The sequence below is a fragment of the Saccoglossus kowalevskii genome, chromosome 2 (genome assembly GCF_978046115.1).
Source record: "Saccoglossus kowalevskii chromosome 2, keSacKowa6.1, whole genome shotgun sequence".
In the NCBI taxonomy this organism is placed as follows: Eukaryota; Metazoa; Hemichordata; class Enteropneusta; family Harrimaniidae; genus Saccoglossus; species Saccoglossus kowalevskii.
In genome coordinates, this window is record NC_140642.1 from 6,892,509 (window position 1) to 6,914,072 (window position 21,564).

A 21,564-nucleotide genomic window follows, 5' to 3' on the forward strand; every position below is an offset into this window, starting at 1 on the left:
CCCGGTCCAACGCTTGTTATTGGAATACCGAGCTCACCTACGGGAACTAAACAGACGGGTATCGATCCCGGACCAAGTAAAGGAAACCCTGTCCTGGTGGTCGTCACTGACCAACCTCAGACAGGGGGTCCCCTTGGACCCACTCGTCACAACCATGACTCTGGTAACAGACGCCTCCCTCCAAGGTTGGGGAGCGCATCTATTGGACAAACAAGCCCAAGGAATATGGCCCCCGCAATGGGTTCGGGACCACCATATCAACTGGCTCGAGCTGAAAGCAGTGCACCTAGCACTTTCACACTTTCGACCCGAAGTTCGAGACCACAGAGTCCTGCTCCGCACAGACAACACAGCGGTGGTCTCCTACATCAACAAGGAGGGGGGGACGCGTTCCCCATCGTTGTCGGTCCTAGCGGAGCAAATTCTCCTTTGGTGCCTGGAATACAATGTGGAGCTAACTGCACACCACCTTCCAGGGGTGAGAAATGGTCTGGCAGACGCCCTTTCGAGGCGACTCCGTCTCCAGAACACGGAGTGGCAGATCCCCCAGTGGGTAGCCTCCAGACTGTTTCGGCTATGGGACGGTCCAAAGATAGACCTGTTTGCAGCACCCCGGAACGCCAAGCTCCCGACGTACGTAACACTCCTGCCGACACCAGGAGCATGGGCCGTGGACGCCTTATCGATCCCCTGGTCCCACATGGATGCGTACGCCTTTCCTCCCTTCCCGCTAATTCACCGGGTACTGGAGAAACTTCGACAAGAGCCCACCTGCATTTTAACTCTGGTGGCGCCCAATTGGCCGACCAAGGCCTGGTTTCCGCTACTGTTGGAAATGATAGTCGAAACTCCAGTAGTACTGCCGGACATACCGGACTTACTGTCCCAGCCGGACGGCACACTACCAACAAGCCCAGCAGTGTACCACTTACACGCATGGAGGCTCTCAGTAGACTCGCGCAGACGAAAGGTCTATCTAAGCGGGCTGCCAACGTCCTGGCCAGGGCGAACAGGGATTCCACCAACGCTGCCTACGACTCGAAGTGGCGAGCATACACCGGTTGGTGTAGTGGAAGGGAGATTGATCCATGCCATCCCTCTATCGGCCAGGTAGCAGACTTCTTTGTCCACTTGTTTGACGAAGTGGGTCTGTCCTACGCAGCGATCGTTGGCTACAGGTCAGCCTTGTCCCCTGCCATAGAAGACTCTTTGGGGTCAAGTTTAGCCGATTGTCCCATTATTAGGAGACTGTTTACTGCTTTCCATAATCAGAGGCCCAGGGCCCGTTCAAAGGAACCGCCCGCTTGGGACCTGTCGGTTGTTTTATCAGCCCTAAGCAGACCTCCCTTTGAGCCCCTCTTTTCAGCACCACTCAAGTTTTTGACGTGGAAAACAGTCTTCCTACTGGCCCTCGCCTCAGGTAGGCGCCGGTCAGAGCTAGGCGCACTGTCCTTTGCGGACGGTTGTGCCGCCTTTATGGACGATCAAGTTGTACTAAAGACACGTATCGGGTTTCTCGCCAAGAACCAAATCCCAGGGCACGATCCTCAGCCGATCGTCCTCCCCCGGCTGTCAAATATTGTCGGTCCGGAGGACCAGGAGGAATTGCTTCTCTCTGCCCGGTCCGAGCGCTGAGTTGCTACGAGAACCGTACCAGGTTTTCCAGACAGGGAACCAAACACATGTTTTTGTGTTACGGCCCTGGCAAACAAGATAAGCCGGCTTCCCCGACTTCCATCTCCAGGTGGATTACTGCGACTATACTGGAGGTCTATAGAACACTATCCTCCTCAACACAAACCTTGCAGAGACACCAAGTACGAGCACATGAGGTCCGTGCGATTGCTAACTCACTAGCGCTAGCGTCAGGCGCCCCCCTCGAACACATTTTGAGGGCAGGCTTCTGGAGGACGCAGAACGTCTTCAACTACTACCTAAGAGACACCCAATCTATTGAGCAGGGTCTCTTCAGGTTAGGCCCCGTCGTAACGGGTCAGGCCTTGTTTGCTGACCCAGCCCGTACGACTGCAGGGGCCCCTGCGCATAGGCGATAAGTCAGTCTCGGCATTCTTGCGGGCAGATTGTCTGTACCACTAGCACTCCCTGGAAGCTCCCAGGTTTTCGCTTCTTTCGACCTACGCCCTCATGTGAACTGTTTCGGTCCTACTTCAAGCTTATCACCCCCGAATTCGGCTTGGGTCTAGCTTTCTCGGGCGCACCGAACCCTGTCACCACAGCAGCATTGGCTTCTTGCTTCGTGGACAGCACAGGCAAGGTAAGACACCACCCTTCTTGGGTCTTAACTTAGGTTTTTGAGTTTGTTTTCATCCCGGACGGGGAAAAGACTTTCATCATTCCTTTTTTTCTGTTTACTCGGAAAAACCCGCCACCTATCGGTGTCTGACTCTGCCTACAGTTCAAAATAGTCATTTTGACTGACCGGAGTCTATGGTGGGTAATTGAACGTAGTGAATTTAGGCGAGGGTTCTTCAAACCCGCCTATTCACATAGTTCATACCCACCATAGACTCCGGGTCCCCCCCCAACCTCCCCACTCTTTCCGTCGCGTTGGTCTAAGTCCTCGAGGCGGAGAGAAAGGAACCAGAGTGATGGACGGCTGCCTATGGCGTTGCCATGTGGCCTCGGTCACGTGGGTTCGTGACGTAAGGGGTAAAAGAATCTTGAGGTCATGGGGCTTCCCCTGACCTAGATTCTATCTCTCCGTCACTGGCAGATGCGCTGATTAATGCCTACAGTTCAAAATAGTCATTTTGACTGACCGGAGTCTATGGTGGGTATGAACTATGTGAATAAGCGGGTTCGAAGAACCCTCGCCTAATTTCGTTAGCTATTATGTAATTTATTTATGGACAAATAAGAAAACTACCATAGTTGCAAAGTTGGCCGATCACTTGAACGGGCACAATCTTGATATTGAAAATTCCTCGGGGAAAATGACTATAGAGTGCTTCACGGTCCATTAACTAGACGCTGAATAAGACTTAACATTTTCACCGCATGGATTGTTCTCAAGAGTACAGAATCTCATTAGAACATACTATACCATCTGTATTATAGAAGTCCATACAGCGAATGGAAATGGTCCAATGCTCGAAGTGCGACAATTTATTATTTTTCACAAAGACCAACAAATCATAAGTTTATTTTCATGAGTTAGTTTGACATAACAGTATACTAGTAACCACCCCGTATATTTTAACCCATATTCTATTATGTCATGTATTTGTTTTTATTTCGTGTTGCGAGGTGACGCCGAACAACCATTTAGTCTTTGTAAAAAGCAGCTTAAAATGCTGAAAACTATCGCTAGCTTTGCAACCTATCATAGAGAACAGTCATCGCCTTCATTGTGTATTGCTACCAGTCAGTGCATGGGATAGAGGGATTGATTTACAATGAATATTAGCGGGGGTAGAGTTGCTTTTTAACGATTACATAAACAAAGACTCGTAAATTTTGTATTCTATAACCATCATGAAGTCTGTTTACTTTATAGCCCGAGTGAAATGTACCATATAAAGAATGGAAATAAAATAATGAAAAACTAAATGTACACAGGAGTAGAAACATTACTATTAAATATTAATGAAACACAACTATTACAAAAATGTGATATACTTAGTCCAACACAGATGAAAATTATTGATGAAATAATTGAAATTATGTTTATTATAAAATGAAAAAAAAATGAAATTCATAATGATACTCGCAAAGTAACGTATCAAAAGTTTAAATCTGATTTGGGATTAGAAGTCTACTTAAAGCAACTCAAAAATGCAACAATGAAAAGTTTAGATTAAGTGATCACAGTCTCAAAATTGAAACATGGAGACACAATAGAACACCAACCAATAATAGAACCTATGATATGTTAAAAACAATAACAAGGGAGATGAAAACCATTTTTTGATGGCATGTAATAAATATGATGAATGAAGCCAAAAAATGCATAAAAAACTTTCATATTATTACAGAAGAAAAACAATTCACCAAAATAATGTCGAGTAGCAAATTAATAATTCAATTAGACGTGACAATATAACAAAAATCTACATGGACTTAAGATACAAACACCTGCCGATATAATTACTATAATTGTATGCGCTTCCTTACTTTATCTTTGTAGTATATAGTTTTTTCTTCTTTCTTTCTTTTATCATTAGTAGTTTATTTAGTTTTTGTTTGTTTTACTTTTGTAACCATTTCCATGTGTAAGTGTTAATAAAGATTTGAACTATATATATTTCACATTGACCGACATGAACGTCTACTCGCGCATTATCCTATGCATTTACGCCATTTCAAATTTACAGACTTGATGAAACTTGAATGTGCGAATCGTACTAACTACATTGCTTAAAGTTTATTGAAGACTTTGATTGTGTAATCTAGTAGAGCGCCTCCAACCGGTCAATTTATAAACCATTGAGCACGACAAAACTGAGTACACGCTCCACCCAACTTGAAACCCGCCATCAGCGGTTACAACTAAATTTGTATTTATTGTAACCACCCAATACATTGCGATCACACCCGCTATTTAATACAAGTTAAAGACATTGGCACGAAATAAGGTACGAAAAATGTTTCTATCCCTAGAAGAAAATATGGTCCACTTTTGAACTAAGATGACGTCACGAAAAGACTAATTTCATGTAGAAGTTTTATTACAACATTTCAGTTTTTCTTTGTTTTTAATGATACTCATTAAAATAGATTGACAAAGTTGAAACCTGTCTTTCACCAATCACCTGCTTTTTGAAAGTTTGAGTTGTGGTCGATTAAAACACAAATTCTGACTGGTGTACAACTATCGGTTTTAATAAGACATTTAAAAACAAATGATTGTTAATTTGCTAAATTCTTAAAGCACAGCTCTCGTATGATTTTTAAAATTGTCCACATTTTTTTCCACAAAGAATCGGCCCTAAAATAGACCTTTGTGGCATCCCACTGCGTCGAATGCTTTGGGGGAAACAACCCAATCAGGCATCAGTTATACGATACATGATAATTCTGTTCACAGCCTTGATTAGTGACAGGAAATTAAGTTGTTAGTTTTGATAGTTATACGCTCCATTAACTTACATCAATAACACAGGTCTATAATTAATTGGTAGTCACCGAGAATATTTCTTGTGCACTGGTGTGATGTTTGAATCAAGCCCCAATCCTCAGTTTTTAATGACAGATCAAATATAGTTTTGCAATGAAATGATTAGAGACCTGTATGAAAACATTCACGTGCACACCACGTGGACTTGATACTTTAGTTTAGGACGTAATGCTTTTGACTCAAGCTACAGGTGTGACACCTTTATTCTATTTACATGCTAACGATAGGGATAATAGATTTTTTTTTTTTTTTAGATTTTAACATTAACATTTAACATTAATATTACAAATAATAACTCTCAGTTAAGTACAAGTTTTTAAAACTTAAATCAGGAACACATTATTTTGTCATAAAAATCGATATGTGTACATTTGTTAAAAACTGTATAGTATTAGAATATGCCACTTTACATTAACAAAATTTTACATGATATAACTTGCAATAATCAATTGTCCTTCTTCACACTTAGCAAGTGCTTCATTGATACACCATCGACTTATAAAGTAGTCTGTGTTCATGTAGTTTTTGAAGTAGTTATATTCGATAGGAATAATAACCTATGAAACAATTTACTCGAGATGGTGCCCAAATCCCAATGTACTTCTGTAAAATGAATAAGTGTATTTGTTTTATCCAATCTCCTTTTAAAACTGTTTTTAATATTTTATTTGTATATTGTGATATTTTAACCATATGTTACGTTTATACATGATTTTCCGACTCTCTGGAAATTAATAGTCAAATGTAGCTTGTATCCAGATTAAATAAAATAAAACTAATACAATACGTGATTGGCCCCAATGACGGAACATTTCGACGAATTCACTACGGTACAATAATATACCTCGTAATCAGGTTGGCATTACGTGTGGTACGAAAACAACAATATTCACACGATACTAGCCAAAAAAGCAAACAAACAAACAAGCATTTTTTAATCAGTTAAGATTATATGGGTATCATTCTCGAAAACGGAAACATAATACATTGTAAGATATGTCCCGGTGTGAATGGTGTAAGTGTACGGTGTAGCCATTGTATTTATGTTCAGAGTTACGAATGACGAATATATTGTGTCTCATAATATTTTCGCGCAGCTTCGATGAAATTCGTTTTTGATAACGCCAACTCCAATCCAATGCCAAGACAACAAACAAATCAAACAGATATGAGTGATTCGTAAATTCTTGAATTGTTCCTTTAATATCACTCTCACACCTGTTTGCGTCCCTCGAGTCACTGTGAAATGATAGTCCGCCACAATGTTGACAGGTTATCCCCATTATGTTACTATGGATACCAATTATGATTAATTTGATTAACAAACGCGTAGTGATGGATATTAAAAATCAATCGTCAACTCATTTCGTATGCTAATCAAATGCAAACCAGCCTTACAAACTTTGGCAGTGGTGCAACGGTATCGCACATTACGAATACATTATAATCGCGACACAGTCATTTATCCTCTCGCTAACCAGTATCGTCGATTTCTCACCCGGAAACTAACTGGAACTATGAAGTGTCTGGCTATATCGTTGATCAAGGCCATACTTACCAGGCTGCTCTTCATTATACACGCATTTATAGCCACATGGAAAGTAGTTGACACAAAATCTGACGGTGTCTACTGGATACTGATTCTACCGTCGTTGATGCTCGTCGCGGAATTCTTTGTTACAACTATAGTGAAGAAAGGTGGAGAGTGGAAATGGTACGTTATACACAGCACTGTACTGTTAACCAATTTGACACCATTTAATAATATTTTTATTCATTGGTGAATGTTGACAAAACGTAACTGAGTAAGTAGAAACGTTGAAGTAGAAACTGAACATGTCCCTGTGAGCGAGCTCTGTTATAAACTTATTGATTTATTTGAATTGCGTAATTATTACGGGATTCTTTTTGTTCACAGTGAATCTAGAGCACGAAATCTTCGAAAATCGTTATTGATGTTCACCTGTCAGTTATACAAGCTTTTGCAACACAAACGCATGATAGGTACAAGGTCTTCATTTTGTATTCGACCCATTGGTCGTGCCCCTAAATAAATATGACGTTGGTAGTTCTGGTGAATGCATGGCTATGATGAAAACAAGCATGTTAATACACTCGTGTTACACTTTCCCTTAATCGTATGAAATGGTGCGTTACGCACGACGTGTAGAAGGCGATTAACTGTAGTTGTCGTCACGTAGAGTGACGTATACATATGATGTATGATTATTTATTATAATATATTGTATGAAATTGCTACATTTGTATTAATTGTTCGTATTTATATTTGACTGATATATACCGAGTGGCATTAATAATAATATTAACTCGCCCAAACGTGACCTAGACAGAATCAATGCCAAAATACAAGTTATTTATCAAAAAGTATAAAGCGTTCATTAATGTACAATATGTGCCCAAGTTATACGGACTATTTTGCGTGATTTGGCGATGAACAATACATCCCTACGCAGCAAGTGGTCAATATTTGTCTAGTAATCCTAACGCCATTACCCGATTTGCAAATAACCCCTTGAAATTAGACAAGGTCACCAACTAACAACCTTCATTACACCTGTATAAATATGACAATGTTGATTCGCCAGGCTGCCTCTTTCAATCTGCTAAGTAAAACGACGAGTTTTACAATTGTTATGCGTTGTTCTACAAGCATTCAACTAAGGCCATTCAGTCTTCAACCACAAAGCAACCTCGTTGGGCATTGTTTTCACAGTATACTGACAATACACTTCAACGACAAGTGGTAGTATCGGTTTAAACATGTATGTATGCGTCAACAACTGTTTTACAACTGTTTTTGTAATTTGAAAGTAAAAATACTTTTGTTCCACAGGGTCCTTCGTTAAAAATTTTCAGATTTAAAAAAGGGAGAAACAATTACTGTGACCCCGTGACTATGCAACAGTGTCGGTATTTTATATCCTATGTATAAGAAATATTAATATTTACGGTTTAATCATTTCGCAATAATGTCGTTCATTTGTTTCCAGAATTGTTAACGTACGTTTCGATTTGGTGGGAACAATTTTACTTAAATTCAGTTTAACTAAAAACAATATTGCCATATGGATAAACCGGCGAATGAAAGGGTTTACCCAAATAAAAGCAGAAGAAAAACGAATTGGTGTTGCCATAGCAACATGCTCTTTAATCTCATTTCACGCAAAACTGAATACTGAGTCGCAAAGGTGACTTGGAATCCCCAAATCAGTTTTAATCCTTAAAACATCGCCGCAAGCCAATATTCGTCTGAATTTAACGAACACATATATTTCGAAGGACGTATTTTATATTGGGCTACCCAACGGCTGTCGCGTAGATTGTTATACATTTGGATCCAAAGTGTATATTGTACTGGCGATTTACGATGGGCGGCAATACAATGTGAATTTAATACAATATAAATAACATAAATGTAGATTCCATTATCCATGATTCAATTTCGAGAATCAAAATATGTTGTCGAAATTATTGAAATTAAATAATACTCATTCAATATCTCCCATATCACGTTGTTGTGTATACATTTAAATATACTGTTTAAAGATAAATTTAAAGTGACACGCGATAATTAAAAAACAAAACAGTCACATTCATTATTGACCCATGACCCTGAAAATAACAATGTATGATGTTGTCAGCGGATTTAACCTTCATTTCACAGCTAATGCGTGTCTATTACCTAAATTCGTTCATTCTCTTTGATCGGCATCGGAAAATGTAACACAGTGGTAGTTGTTATTCCAGTTACTTTGTTGCATAAATCACTTCATTATGTCTACCCCTGACTGGAGGCAACAAGTGGTACCAAGCACGTGTGACGTCACAAGTGGAACTGATATATCGAATAACGCTCGCTAGTTTTCAATCCGACTATGATCCGATGGCACAGTGTTGTTCAATGCATTGAACTACAGTAGACTAATTACCGCTGCGTTACCATATTGGATCAATAGAGAACACCCGTTAAAACAATCTGTAACGAATGGATGAAACCCGCAAAGTTGCGGTAAAAAAAACATTTTCCCGCAAAAATGAATACACGATGTGGTAAGTGTTTTAGAATTGTATGTATTAGCTAATTTAGCTAATCCATAATTTCTCTAATTCAAGATTTCGCTGACATAAAATAAAGTTAGTTCTCACAATGATTCTGTTAATTCATGCATTGGGTCACGGTCAAATTTGCATTACATTTTTAACGTATTTTACAGTACATTGATGAAACTAGATTTGCACTACTGGTTTGAAAGTATCAGTCACGGAAAGTATATCCAGGATTTGGAAGCGTTTTTTTTAAACTGGTAATTGTACTTGGAAACCACTGGCTAACTGAGGATGGCAGGGCACATCCGTACACATCCGATGTTGAATATTTGGAGAGTATGAAAGATGCACTACCGCCGTCGCTCAACCAATCTAAAGACACCTCAGAGATAAACCAGCGTAAACACACAAAAAAATAAAAATTAATGAAACTTTATTAAATTACACAAGCCGACAGCATTTCTTCCATTTGATGAAATCTCAGTTTTGTTCAACGAAGAAAGAGAATATTACGTCTAATTCATTATTCATATGTTAAATGTCACAATACATTGTCTTCGTCAGACTTACTCCCAACGTCATTGATATGCACAGTGCGTGATGGGATGCGACACTCGTACGATTGCATTATAAGTCAAGCAGAACGAAATATGCAAATGAATATTCAAATGTTCCAGGCGAAACAGCATAATTAAAAATATTCAGAAAGTTTCTTAGGACACAAAACTTCAGTATTCAATGATTTTTCACAGATTACATTTGAAGGTTTACGGATAAAATATTACAATATCGATGATAGTCGGTTGAGTGATCTATTAAATAAGAGGAATGCCGGAAATTAATATTTTAATTTATTTTAAACATACTGTCTCGCTTAGTATGACGCATTATAAGTAATAAGCTCATGTTCAAATGATATACCGAAATTAAAAATCTAATAAAGAATTTTAGAGTAATTGATTTGAGATTGGAATGATTCATCGCATACTGATAACTTATCATTATATTGGACTTATAGGTGTATTTTACACTTAGGCTATTTTTATTATATTCATGGTGATCAAACAAAGATATGTATTATACTTAGCGCCGACAACACCAAGATATTTTATTGTATGTTTCTATTATCTTTTGTGACACACAAACTATTAGCTGACCGAACAATATTCGAGATATTCTTGGTGTATCTTTAGAATTTAACTTGAATTTCCTATCCTATACACAATGTGTCATGACTATCCAAGTATAAGCTAAGGCGTAATATATTATATAGAATTGTTTTTACATTTTTGTTGTGGTATTTATTTCCGGGATACGGTAGATATTTACATCCATTTGTCTATAAAGAGATATCGCCCTCTACCCGAGGTTATGATAAATCCTAACACCCCGAAATATCATCTTTGACTTGCACACACATTACGTTCATGCATTCAAACCCGATATTATGGAGTAAGTATACCAGTGTTAACTGGTCAATGGGATATCAAACTAGACTCCCATTCCCACTGGTGTGATTACATGAAATTCGGGTATCTTGCGGGGGTATTGATTGTGTGAAAACCTAGAAAATGTCAGAATTGTTGTTGTGTGTTAAAGTAAGCAGCGATACACAATGTTGAGCAACTGAAGAATACCACGTGGTTTTTTTTTTTAAATACCCATCCCCAAAACGAATGCGCGATAGCCAATAAGGATGGAAGGTTGAATTAGCATTTCCAGAAATAGGATTGATATCTTAGGGTACTTGTAGTGAAGTGATATCTTTACTGCCTGGAACTATAAGGAAAGTGCTCTTCAGACAATGCACTTTATATTATTCATCTTCCCCATTTTATGAGTGGTATTTAAGCGGTATTATGTCCACATTCTAAATGAGTGTTTGTTTACATAATTGCAAATGTTTTATTCTATATTAATTTAGTTGTTTATCTCTGCAGGTTTTGTCCGAGTGTGTTCCTCTACCTAGGCACCATAATACCCTGTATATGGATTCTGGAAGAAGACCTTCTCGATAAACGACTACGAATCATTGCAGACACGGGTTTACCCTGTCGTTTAATTGATGACGTATATTATATCAATCAAACCACGTTGTCAGAATTGAGCGGGGTAAGTGACAATGAAAACTTCAGTGACAGTGAACGCTAAACAGGAATCGAGCGTCTTTAAAACAAAGGTTCACACATAAAAAAAGAAAAATAATCTCAACAAACAAACATACATTACATAATTCAAAAATGGTGAATACAAACAATTATTGATTTTGTCGCTGCCAACTCTTTTTAAAACATAAATTAAGTAAACAATAACATGTTGTGTAAAAACAGAACTACAGCCCCATCCCTCCTTGCATATGGAGCATATGGCACAAGCGGTGTAGCCCCCACCGTGACCCCTCTCGGAAGACTGAGGAATATAAGCGGTGCAGCCCCCACCCCTCCAAGAAGATTGAGGAATATAAGCGAAGTAGACGCACCCGCCCGGCAGCTACAAAAGTATACTAGTATACGATGCATCCCATCCCTCCCGGCACAAGGAAGATTTTAAGCGATGCAGCCTCCACCCCTCCCGGCAGATGGAGGAATATGAGCGATGCAGCCCCATCAGCCAAACAGGTGGGGAAATATAAGCGATGCAGCCCCGCTCCTCCTAATGTCATGAATTTGTTTACGCGTATCTGTTGACCGACTTAATTAGCTGATTATTAGCGAATTGCTGTGTTATGTCTGTCATCGTTTAGGCCTATTTGAAGTTTTGGACGGAACTTGGCTCAGTGATTTGGAACTAATTACGAGATAACCGTCGCTATTCAGACTACTCTTTCTGACAGTTGGTATCCGTAGTTATTAATGTAGTGAACGATTAATCAAAAGATATGACGTATTCAGTACTTAGTGTGATTGGCTTTATGATTGAAGGTTACGCCCTAGAATCTTTTTACTGTTTTGTAATTGGTTAGAGTTTTGAAAATGAATAAAGAGACTTTGAGTTGGTCTTGGCGAGTACACCAGAACAGTGGCAGTCCTGGAGAGTCCTGGAGAGTCTTGGGTCAGCCTTGCGATAGTCTTGGGGATTTTTCCCCAGGGCGCTGTGTCTTATAGAGTGCTCGACTGATCGACTAAGACGAAAGTTGAAACGTATTTCGTTGTGTGTGTCTTATTTGACTGTAAAGTTAAGTGACTTACCCGACCCCGTACCTCAAGGGGACGCGATAGAGAGACGAGACGAGATTGCCCCCTGACAAGTGTGGAGAACCCCGAGGAGAAGAATTTACCCCTGATACTAACACAAGGACGAATATAAGCGAAGTAGACGTACCCGCCCGGCAGCTACAAAATATATACGATGCATCCCACCCCTCCCGGCACAAGGAAGATTTTAAGCGATGCAACCTCACCCCTCCCGGCACATAGAGGAATATGAGCGATGCAGTCCCATCCCTCTCGGCACATGGAGAAATATAAGCGATGCAGTCTCACCCCTCTCGGCACATGGAGAAATATAAGCGATGCAGTCTCACCCTTCTCGGCACATGGAGAAATATAAGCGATGCAGTGCAACCCTTCTCGGCACATGGATAAATATAAACGATGCATTTTTAGTTTGCATGTGCAGATAATTTGATTCCTCGAATGATTATTTGAACAGTTTCAGTTTTGTTTCGTGTGATTTTGCAACCATTTCTAGGGATTGAGTTACGTGTTATAAAACTTGATTCACTATATCTAATGCTCGCGGAGATATCACAAAAAAGCGTCCATTCTCCCCAATGTTTCATCATACTTCTTTGGAAGAGATAATACCAGTGATGATCAATTACACTTAAAGAAAATAAAAAAACTTACATGTGTGGGTTTCTGTCAAAAATGATTAGATGAAGGTAAATATCATCGAAAATAAATGTTTTGCACTACCGAGTGGCTTTATCGCTAAGCAGCATAAGCCTCGCCAAACTTAACGTATTTACCATTTTAGGTGTTAAGGTAGCGGGACTATTATTTGCATACTTGTTTTCATCTTCTAATTGTGACTAAATGACTACAAATAGACCCGGGAAAGTATATATTTTTAGAATCGCCAGACTTCAAGCTTTTCACAAGTGTATTTTGCATGCCCGTATCTGCATCAAAGGTGAAAAATTACTTTTTCTGTAAAAAAAATAATTACGCATTTATGCTGGCGATAAGAAGTATTTTTTTTCACTTTTCCTAGTTGTTCAATAGTCTGATAAATTGAATGTGTCTGGTTAGTTTTATTCAAGCAACGCGTTTTAAAAAATAGTGTCCTGAATTTCAATTACTGTTTTAGTCGCATTGCCCCCAACTCAAACCACAACTCGTTGGTAAATAATCGATGAAATAGTTTGTCTGGACACATTCAAGTTCCTCTCATTGTCACCTTAAAGCTGTGAAAATTTGGTGTTAATCCGACGACAATAAGTATACGTTATTTTTTGTTAAAGACCTTGTATTTTGAAAAACATAAACTCCTAGAAAACGTCCATAAAGTAACAGCAAAGATTTTCAAGCTTGTTTATCGGCACAATCAATTTGTTTTCCCATCAAGGTCTGTTTTACCATGTGTAGGGACATCCAAATGTGTAAGGCTATTGGAAACCAAAATATAAAGGAATGGGATAGCTATAATTGGATAAATTCGGCATATGAAAACACCAAAATCAATGATTTTTTTTCAGTGGCTGTGTGACCTTGTGTCTGACACATTCATATGCAAATGACTAATCTGTGAAACAAACAGGGGCGGAAACAAACCACTCAAATGTTTGGAAACACTCATTGTGTGTCAGATAGCTACTGATAACACATCCTAACATTGCTTTGTCTTGAGTTTATCTTTGAAACTTATAGGCACACAGATTAAACCTGTGTTGTTGATTTTGGAAAACACTACTGAGGCTGCCTTGCTTCCCTTCAGAAAATCTATATTTTAACCAACTTACATGACATTCTATGTTATAATGACTTTATCATATGAAAGTTTATGGTGCATTTCATCAATTAATAAATAAATGTGAAAATCGTAATTTTCAACACAAATAATAGTCTCGCTACCTTAAGTGTACGAGTGTAGTGTACTGTAGCAAACTCTTAGTCAATAGTTACCCAGTTGCGCTGTGGTTCGTTGTAGGACATTTTCACACCCATTGGCTCGCTAATGAGCAGTCAAATTGTGCTGTACTGTTCACATAAAATATTAAACTTGCAAGAACAAATCAATCTCCATACATGCAGGTCTTTTTTTATTATTAAAATGATATTTAAGAATAATTTGTTACCAATTTAAGTCACCGACCCTTAGTGATTTACAGCGGAATACGGTATAAAGTAGTAACATTTTATTAATCAATTAATATGTAAATTTAAATACAAGGAGATTTCTGACATCAATTGCGGCTTTTGTAGAGTGTAATTGTTATATTTGCAATTATGTATTTATTTGTGTGCTCACTCGTCGCTGGTCCCCTGGCAAGTGACTAGCCAAAAGCTAGTCTTTCCTGCCTCGATGTACGAGCCCAGGTGGCCATTTGCTCAGCCAATCAAATTACCTTACTACTCCACCAGGTGCTGTTTAACTTAGCACAAGAACGACTGCCACCAAAATGTGACATTTGGGTAGATACTATTTCATGTAGTTACATGCCAGATATTGTAGCAATATATGGTACTCACCGGAATCCCCAATTTCATTATTTAATACGTGGATGACTCAAGGCTTATGTTGATGTCTACCGATTACTATTGCCACAATAAGTTCTGAATCTAAAACGCGATTAAAATTTATCATTACATTAAATATACAATGCTAGTTTTTATTTGCACACAATTCAGAATAGCGCAATTGTCGTTTTGCATCTGTATTGGTTATGAAAAGTGAACACTGGTAATGATAATAGTTTGTACTATTGCGTGTTTTGGGCAATATTCGTTTGTATGATGAACACATATCTTATGTTTATAAATATATCGTTTTGTATTACGTATTGTGAAAAGACCTATGTGCGTTAAGACTAGTCACGTGGCCACGTTATAATGTGCAGCCTTTGACTGTCAACACATTGCTTCGCTGCCCTACAATTGTATGCTTTATGGAAATGTAATTCAATGGTTAGCAACCGCACTGGAGGCGGGAGGTACATGTGTTTGGTGGTTGAGTTGGCGTATTGCGCCATTGTGGTAGATCGGTTGTGAAATAAATGCTGGAATATCATCAAGAACACTTTGCTTTGGGTTCTTTGGGTCGAGTCCGCATTTGAAAAATGAAATTATCGTTGAAAAATTCCACCGCTTATCAGTATTTAAACGGATATTCCATAACAAACACATAAATGTCAAAGCATGTATATCTACCCCAAATGCCACTATTGCTTCAGTGTTTCATGGATTAAAAATATAAAATAATTTGCGTAAAACGCAGACCATGCTTTTTTGGAACGATGACGATGCACACTTTTGCTTTCAAAACATTGTGCAATTTGCCCCGAGTTAATGGCAAGCCGCGCAATCGCACCGTTTGGGTAAAAGATTCTACGATAGTTGAAATTTATGAACCAATTTTATTCGGGTAGTATTGCACCACTAATAATGTACATGTAATAACATCATTGTGGTCGTACTTTGAATTTTGTTAATCACAACTTGTTATTTTCTGCGTGTTGTAATTCGATATTTGTTGTTACGACTATGCCGTGCATTGATTAATTTAAAATAGTAAGTTGATTTCCCCTGCGGCGTTGAACATAAATAACTGACTTCATTGTTTTTTTAGTTAACTTAATAATATGTTAATCTTTTGGGACAAGAAACCGATTTGCGGCCCGCGGTTGTACTTGACTTGCCCGAGCATGCCAGGTACAACGACATAAAGGTGTTTTTCAAAAGCGCTAACAAGTGTTTAATAACTACAAAGTAGTGGGAATGCGACAGAGCCTGGGACAACGTGTTATACATTTTACAGACACGTGACTTGTCAGGGGTCGTACTTCCATTTATTGATATTTTGGGATGACAATATAGCCTAGGAGTTCTATCGAGTATTTGGTAAAGGTTTTTAAACTACACTAATCAGTAATAAACCGGTATAAAAAGACCAAAAATCCAAAAATAGGTAATTTGTAACTGTGATCATGATCCATAATTTAAAGCATATTCTAATATCGTCCAGTAAATAATAAAAAAAAAACATAGTTCTGATTTCTAGAAGGCCATGACACTTGTGAAGCTAATTTACGTACGGTAAATACACTGTGCACCAGTAATGTGAATATTTACATTTACTTTAAATTACCATTTCACTGTTTACACATATATCTTATTGCATTTGACAAGTCGCGTATAGAACTACTTTCCATTAGACAAATTGACTTAAGTAAACGATATTCAATTAAACATTCAGGCCGTGCATACAATACGTTTATTTAGTAGTTTTATTAAATACAGCCACATACAATATAATGGCTGTATTTAATTAAACCGAATGTTGACGGTGTTCTGGTTTCCGAAGGGAGGTGTGTTTTGGATGGCGGTCCACTACAATTTAACTACAAAATACTATAATAATAGTATGAATATTGCCACATAATTCAAGTTAGTGAAACATCACCGGAATTGTCCGATAGACGAACGCACGTCTTAATTGTTTCTTAATAAAAACACACGTTCACATGTAGTATTTTAGAATACATATTCAACATTTGAATTGTGATAATGATATATTGCATTAGAGTTGTGTTCATGGGTTATTACCTACTAATTTATCATAGTTGTACTCATTAACGTACTTATGTTATTTATTTATTATTTAATTGTCCAGATAACTATACCAGTAACGCTATCTGATGACAGTTGGATTCTGGCTTTGCAACAATTGTTGATGTGCCTCATTATTTTGGGAAGATGGTTACTACCAATGGGCGAAATAACACGTGACCAGTTATCACAACTCCTATTGGTTTATCTTGGGATGGCTGCTGATATATTGGAATTTTCATCAGAAAGCATCGAGGAGAATAGCGTAAAGTGCGACAGAGTTCTCGTCTTGTGCATATTGATGATTTGGACCTGGAGCCTCCTACAGTTCACTCTAGTTCTGACAGCCACAAAAGCTAGAAAGCCGAGGGTTTCTGGTTTGAAAGTGCAGAACGTGGTGAAACCAGAAGACGCGGAACATAACAATGATAGTGATCACGCGTGCATGTTCTGTGAAACTGAGGTATGGTCCATCATGATATCCATAATGATGCAAGACGGACCTTTTCTCTTAATGCGGTTATATCTGTTGTTTGGTAAGAATGCTGTCAGTCAGATGATGCTTTGGTTTACTACCAAAAACGTGTTAGTAATCGCATTACAGATATACAGACTTGTGGTACTATACATCGAAGCGCGATCGAAGAAAAAAAACTTATCAACAGAAAACACCGTGTCCTCCGACAAAGAGTTCGAGGCGGACGGAAAACAGGATGAACGAATCATTGGAAATCGCGAAAACGACGAGAAAAGCAGTCACGTACGATTACAAACCTACGTAAATGAAGCCTACCAATAAAGCGCAAAGCTGATCGACTGCTGTGATGTAATGCGACAGTCAGCAGATGTAGAACTGGTAATAAATTTAATTTACTGATATTTAGTATACAAGGGCTTGAAACTAAATAAAGAGTCATAAAGTAAATATCGGTAAATTAATCGTATTTATTATATTATCACGTATACGCCTGCTGACTGTGGCGTGATCATATTTCTTATTGCCATGAATATTATTTATAGAAAACGGCAAGTGTTATACCAAAACAAGCTGTTTCCAATGTCCTGCCAAGCCGTTATTATTATTTTTTTAGTGGTGTAAATACGTCTGTTTGTTTGAAAATAACAAAACAGCAATTAGCGATGGTTCTAATATTTTGTAGGGAACGATTTGAGTGAAGCCATTGTAGCCGTTAGCAACGTATCACATTTCAGAGAGTTTATCTTTCGTGTGTGTGTGTCAGGGGTTCTTTAAATTGGCAGGAATGCCTGTTTGGTGTCGAACATTGCCCAATATATTTATTTACAATACTGTAACATCGAAATAATCTCGCATAGCGTTTTCATATTTATTGCAATTCTCATATATTGTGATGTTTTCATAAATTTATATATAATTGTATATAATATATACTAAATCGTTTTGGAAGTGTGTACGTTATGCCTTTTCAACCGTATCATGTCATATTTGTTCGTCCTTATGTCATATACACGAAGATGTTTCGTCTGTTCGTCAAATTGAATGGATGACCCTAATAATTTTAATAATAACAATAAAATTTTCAGAAATATAGAGGTTAAATACATAATTTGACCAAAAATAATGTAAATACAGAAGTGGTTGAATATATAGGTAGTTGGTGTGTTTATTTATATCGCAAAACAAAATGTTCAATTCAACATAGTAGTTTTATCAATAAGGAAACATTACAATAATTCCATGTATTATGTGATTTAACCAGTTGGATAAACAAAATTCGGATGAGTCATAGCTGTGTATGCTTGTTATATTTCTACAAATTTGGGGAATATTGTTTTTGTACTTAGTGGTTGTAAATGTATTATGTATATTCCCATTTCCACAGTTGGACAGTGTAATATGTGATGTGGTTAGTGATAATGTTGAGTGTATTATTGTTATCGCTGTAGAATTATTTCATATTTACAGTGTTGAAATGTTGATTTTTAAATAAGTTATTTTGACCACTTAACTGTTTATCGATATGACGTATTTCATAACATACAATGAATGTAGTGGCAGTGTAAATATATAATATTCCAAGAATTAATATGTAAACTCAATAATAATACGCACAATTATCATATGCCATTTTATGTTGAATAAAATTACAAGCACATTTATTGATTTGTTCCAGAAAACTTAATTTAACTGAGCCATTTTACTGATGTTGCCAAAGCAACTCAATATATTAATTCAATAAACAATATAGACGTCGCACAATATGTCAATGTTTGTGTGGTTTAATCAAATAAAATATTGACTTCTGTGAATGATTGATTAGTATCCATAATGCTTATGTCGCAGTAATAATAACAGGTTAACTCTTTGGTGCTAGTCATGTCTTGTAATACAAGACATGGAAACTTTGAAACTATGTATGTTGCACGTAATTAAAAGTGCCATTTTGTGTATTGTTGTTACAGTATGCTCTGATTTGCCATTTTCATAGATTAAGTAGACATGAATGGTCCATCATAAAAATCTTATTTGCAATTTCCGCAATGTGGTTAGATGGCATGGTGTCTTATTATCTAGCGAGTATCAAATTCAGTCATTGCACATTATTAAACAAAGCACACGAATTATTGTAGTTGCGTAACCAACGAAACTAAATGTAGCATATAATGACGGGTGATTAACAAATGATTTAAGGCCATTGGCTGGCATATAGCAACTGGTATGTAGAGAAGGCTTGAATGAACTTTACTTTGTTACGATTGATCTCGGGACATGTATATCTGTCCAAAATCACTTTGAACTTTGTAGACAAAGGTTGAAGAACTTGTAGTATTGATGTTACCAGCCCAAGAACTACATTAAAAATCATCATTTAATTGTTGCGTCAATAAATACTGGAATTTTCTCTCAAGAGTTACATACTATATAGAATAACTCAGAGTTGGAGCATAAATTACTGAAGACAAACAAATATTAAAATGAGCTTTACTTTGAAGTACTCCCCTAAATTCTACTGGTCGGAGTATGTTGTTCGAAGATTTGTGGAAACTCTACAGACATCCACAACACTGCAAGTCTCATTCCCAGTTACTATAAGAATAACTAGTGATGGGTTCTGGTGATCAATGCAACACCCAACAAAGCCTCATTTTACTTATTGCTGACTTGCAATTTCTACTTTAAGATCCTGGGCAGGATTGATTACATGTATATAATAACACAACTGTGCATTTGTAATCAAAGCGTGCTAACATTTTTATTTTTTTTATTAAACTAAATGTTGACCCTACAATATAATGTACCCTCTAGCTGTATCTACAAAACAATGTTTTATATTTCATTATATCATGACAATGTTGATTTTGTCATATGTATGTTAGGAAAGTAGAAATAGCCTACAAACTCAACTTATAACTTGGGTACAAGTAGGCGACATATTGACATAATTACAAGCCCAAGCGTATAAAATGTTGCTGTAATTCATAATGGCATACTATCATCTGTGAAACACTGATATCCCACATTGCCACACAGTTAAATACTAATGTATTCAATATGTATGAAACATTATTCTGAAGACGTGTCATGGTATCATCCCTTACCAAATGTGGTATCATGGCGTCAATGTGAATGAAAATCAAGCAAACTTTATGATTGTTCTCCAAAATTTATTCCTGAATCAATTGTTAGTTTATGGCTTGTGTGTATTCTATGTTTTTGTAAATATGTCAAAGTTTGCATTCAGTAATCCTGAAACAATACAAAGGAATTGCCAATGCCCTGGTGGAGTAACACCATGCATATAATCAATCAAAGAAGGCTAGCAAGAACTCCAGTGTGCTGAGAGTATTAGAGACACTTTAAAATTAATTCAAAATTTAAGATTTTCTTTTTCAAACAAGAAGCTTGGCAACTTATTTCTGTCTGCTATATATTTGAGATGTATAACATGAAAAAAATGTAATTCACATTATCAAAATTTATAATACATACAGAAAATGCATCCATGGTTTTAATCTAATTAGTTCCAGAACACCTGTGCGATGAATTCAATTTAAATCAGATTTTTTCTGATATCAGAAATGGGCTAATAATAGATAATCAATATGCATGTTTATAAACATTAAACTAATCTTGTCTGTGGATTAGCTCAATGAACCAAATGAATTATACAAATTAAGCAATTCCGATTCCCGAATTACCGTCAGACGTATTGTATTATGCAAATTACGTAATTAATATAGACGTATATAAACCTAAAACTAATTCGATCATCACATTGTGTTAGAGTATATATGTACTAAAATTCACTGAATTAAGATAAGTACTGTCACAGACCATCTATGTACGAAGTTTCATTGAAATGTGATTAGAACCAAAAATTATGATTTATTATGCAAATTAAGTAATTAATATAATCTGATTTTAACCCAAACCTGAGCGGGTCTGTGCATTGTTCTGAAGCATCAATGTACCAAGTTTTATTGAAATGGAATAATTAGTACATGTGATATCAGTATAAAAGCTGAAAATTGGCTAATTATGCAAATTAGGTAATTAATATGCACTGATTTTAAGCTGACACTAATGAGGTCTGTGCATTGTTCTAGAAC

The 21,564-nt window shown here is 37.3% G+C and overlaps 1 protein-coding gene across 1 annotated transcript; it reads left to right on the forward strand.

Annotated features, from left to right (window-relative positions):
• The first annotated feature begins 6,654 nt into the window (after positions 1-6,654).
• LOC100376201 (transmembrane protein 26-like) lies at positions 6,655-19,215 on the forward strand. Its single transcript, XM_006813126.2, has 3 exons — positions 6,655-6,851; positions 11,146-11,317; positions 17,039-19,215. The coding sequence occupies exons 1-3, from the start codon at positions 6,655-6,657 to the stop codon at positions 17,771-17,773; spliced, it is 1,104 nt and encodes a 367-aa protein (XP_006813189.1). The 3' UTR covers positions 17,774-19,215.
• Positions 19,216-21,564: the final 2,349 nt, after the last annotated feature.

Coding starts and splice junctions, on each gene's coding strand:
- LOC100376201 (XM_006813126.2), top strand. CDS start 6,655: ATGAAGTGTCTGGCTATATCGTTGATCAAGGCCATACTTACCAGGCTG. Junction 6,852..11,145: donor AAAGGTGGAGAGTGGAAATG/GTACGTTATACA, acceptor TTATCTCTGCAG/GTTTTGTCCGAGTGTGTTCC. Junction 11,318..17,038: donor CGTTGTCAGAATTGAGCGGG/GTAAGTGACAAT, acceptor TTAATTGTCCAG/ATAACTATACCAGTAACGCT.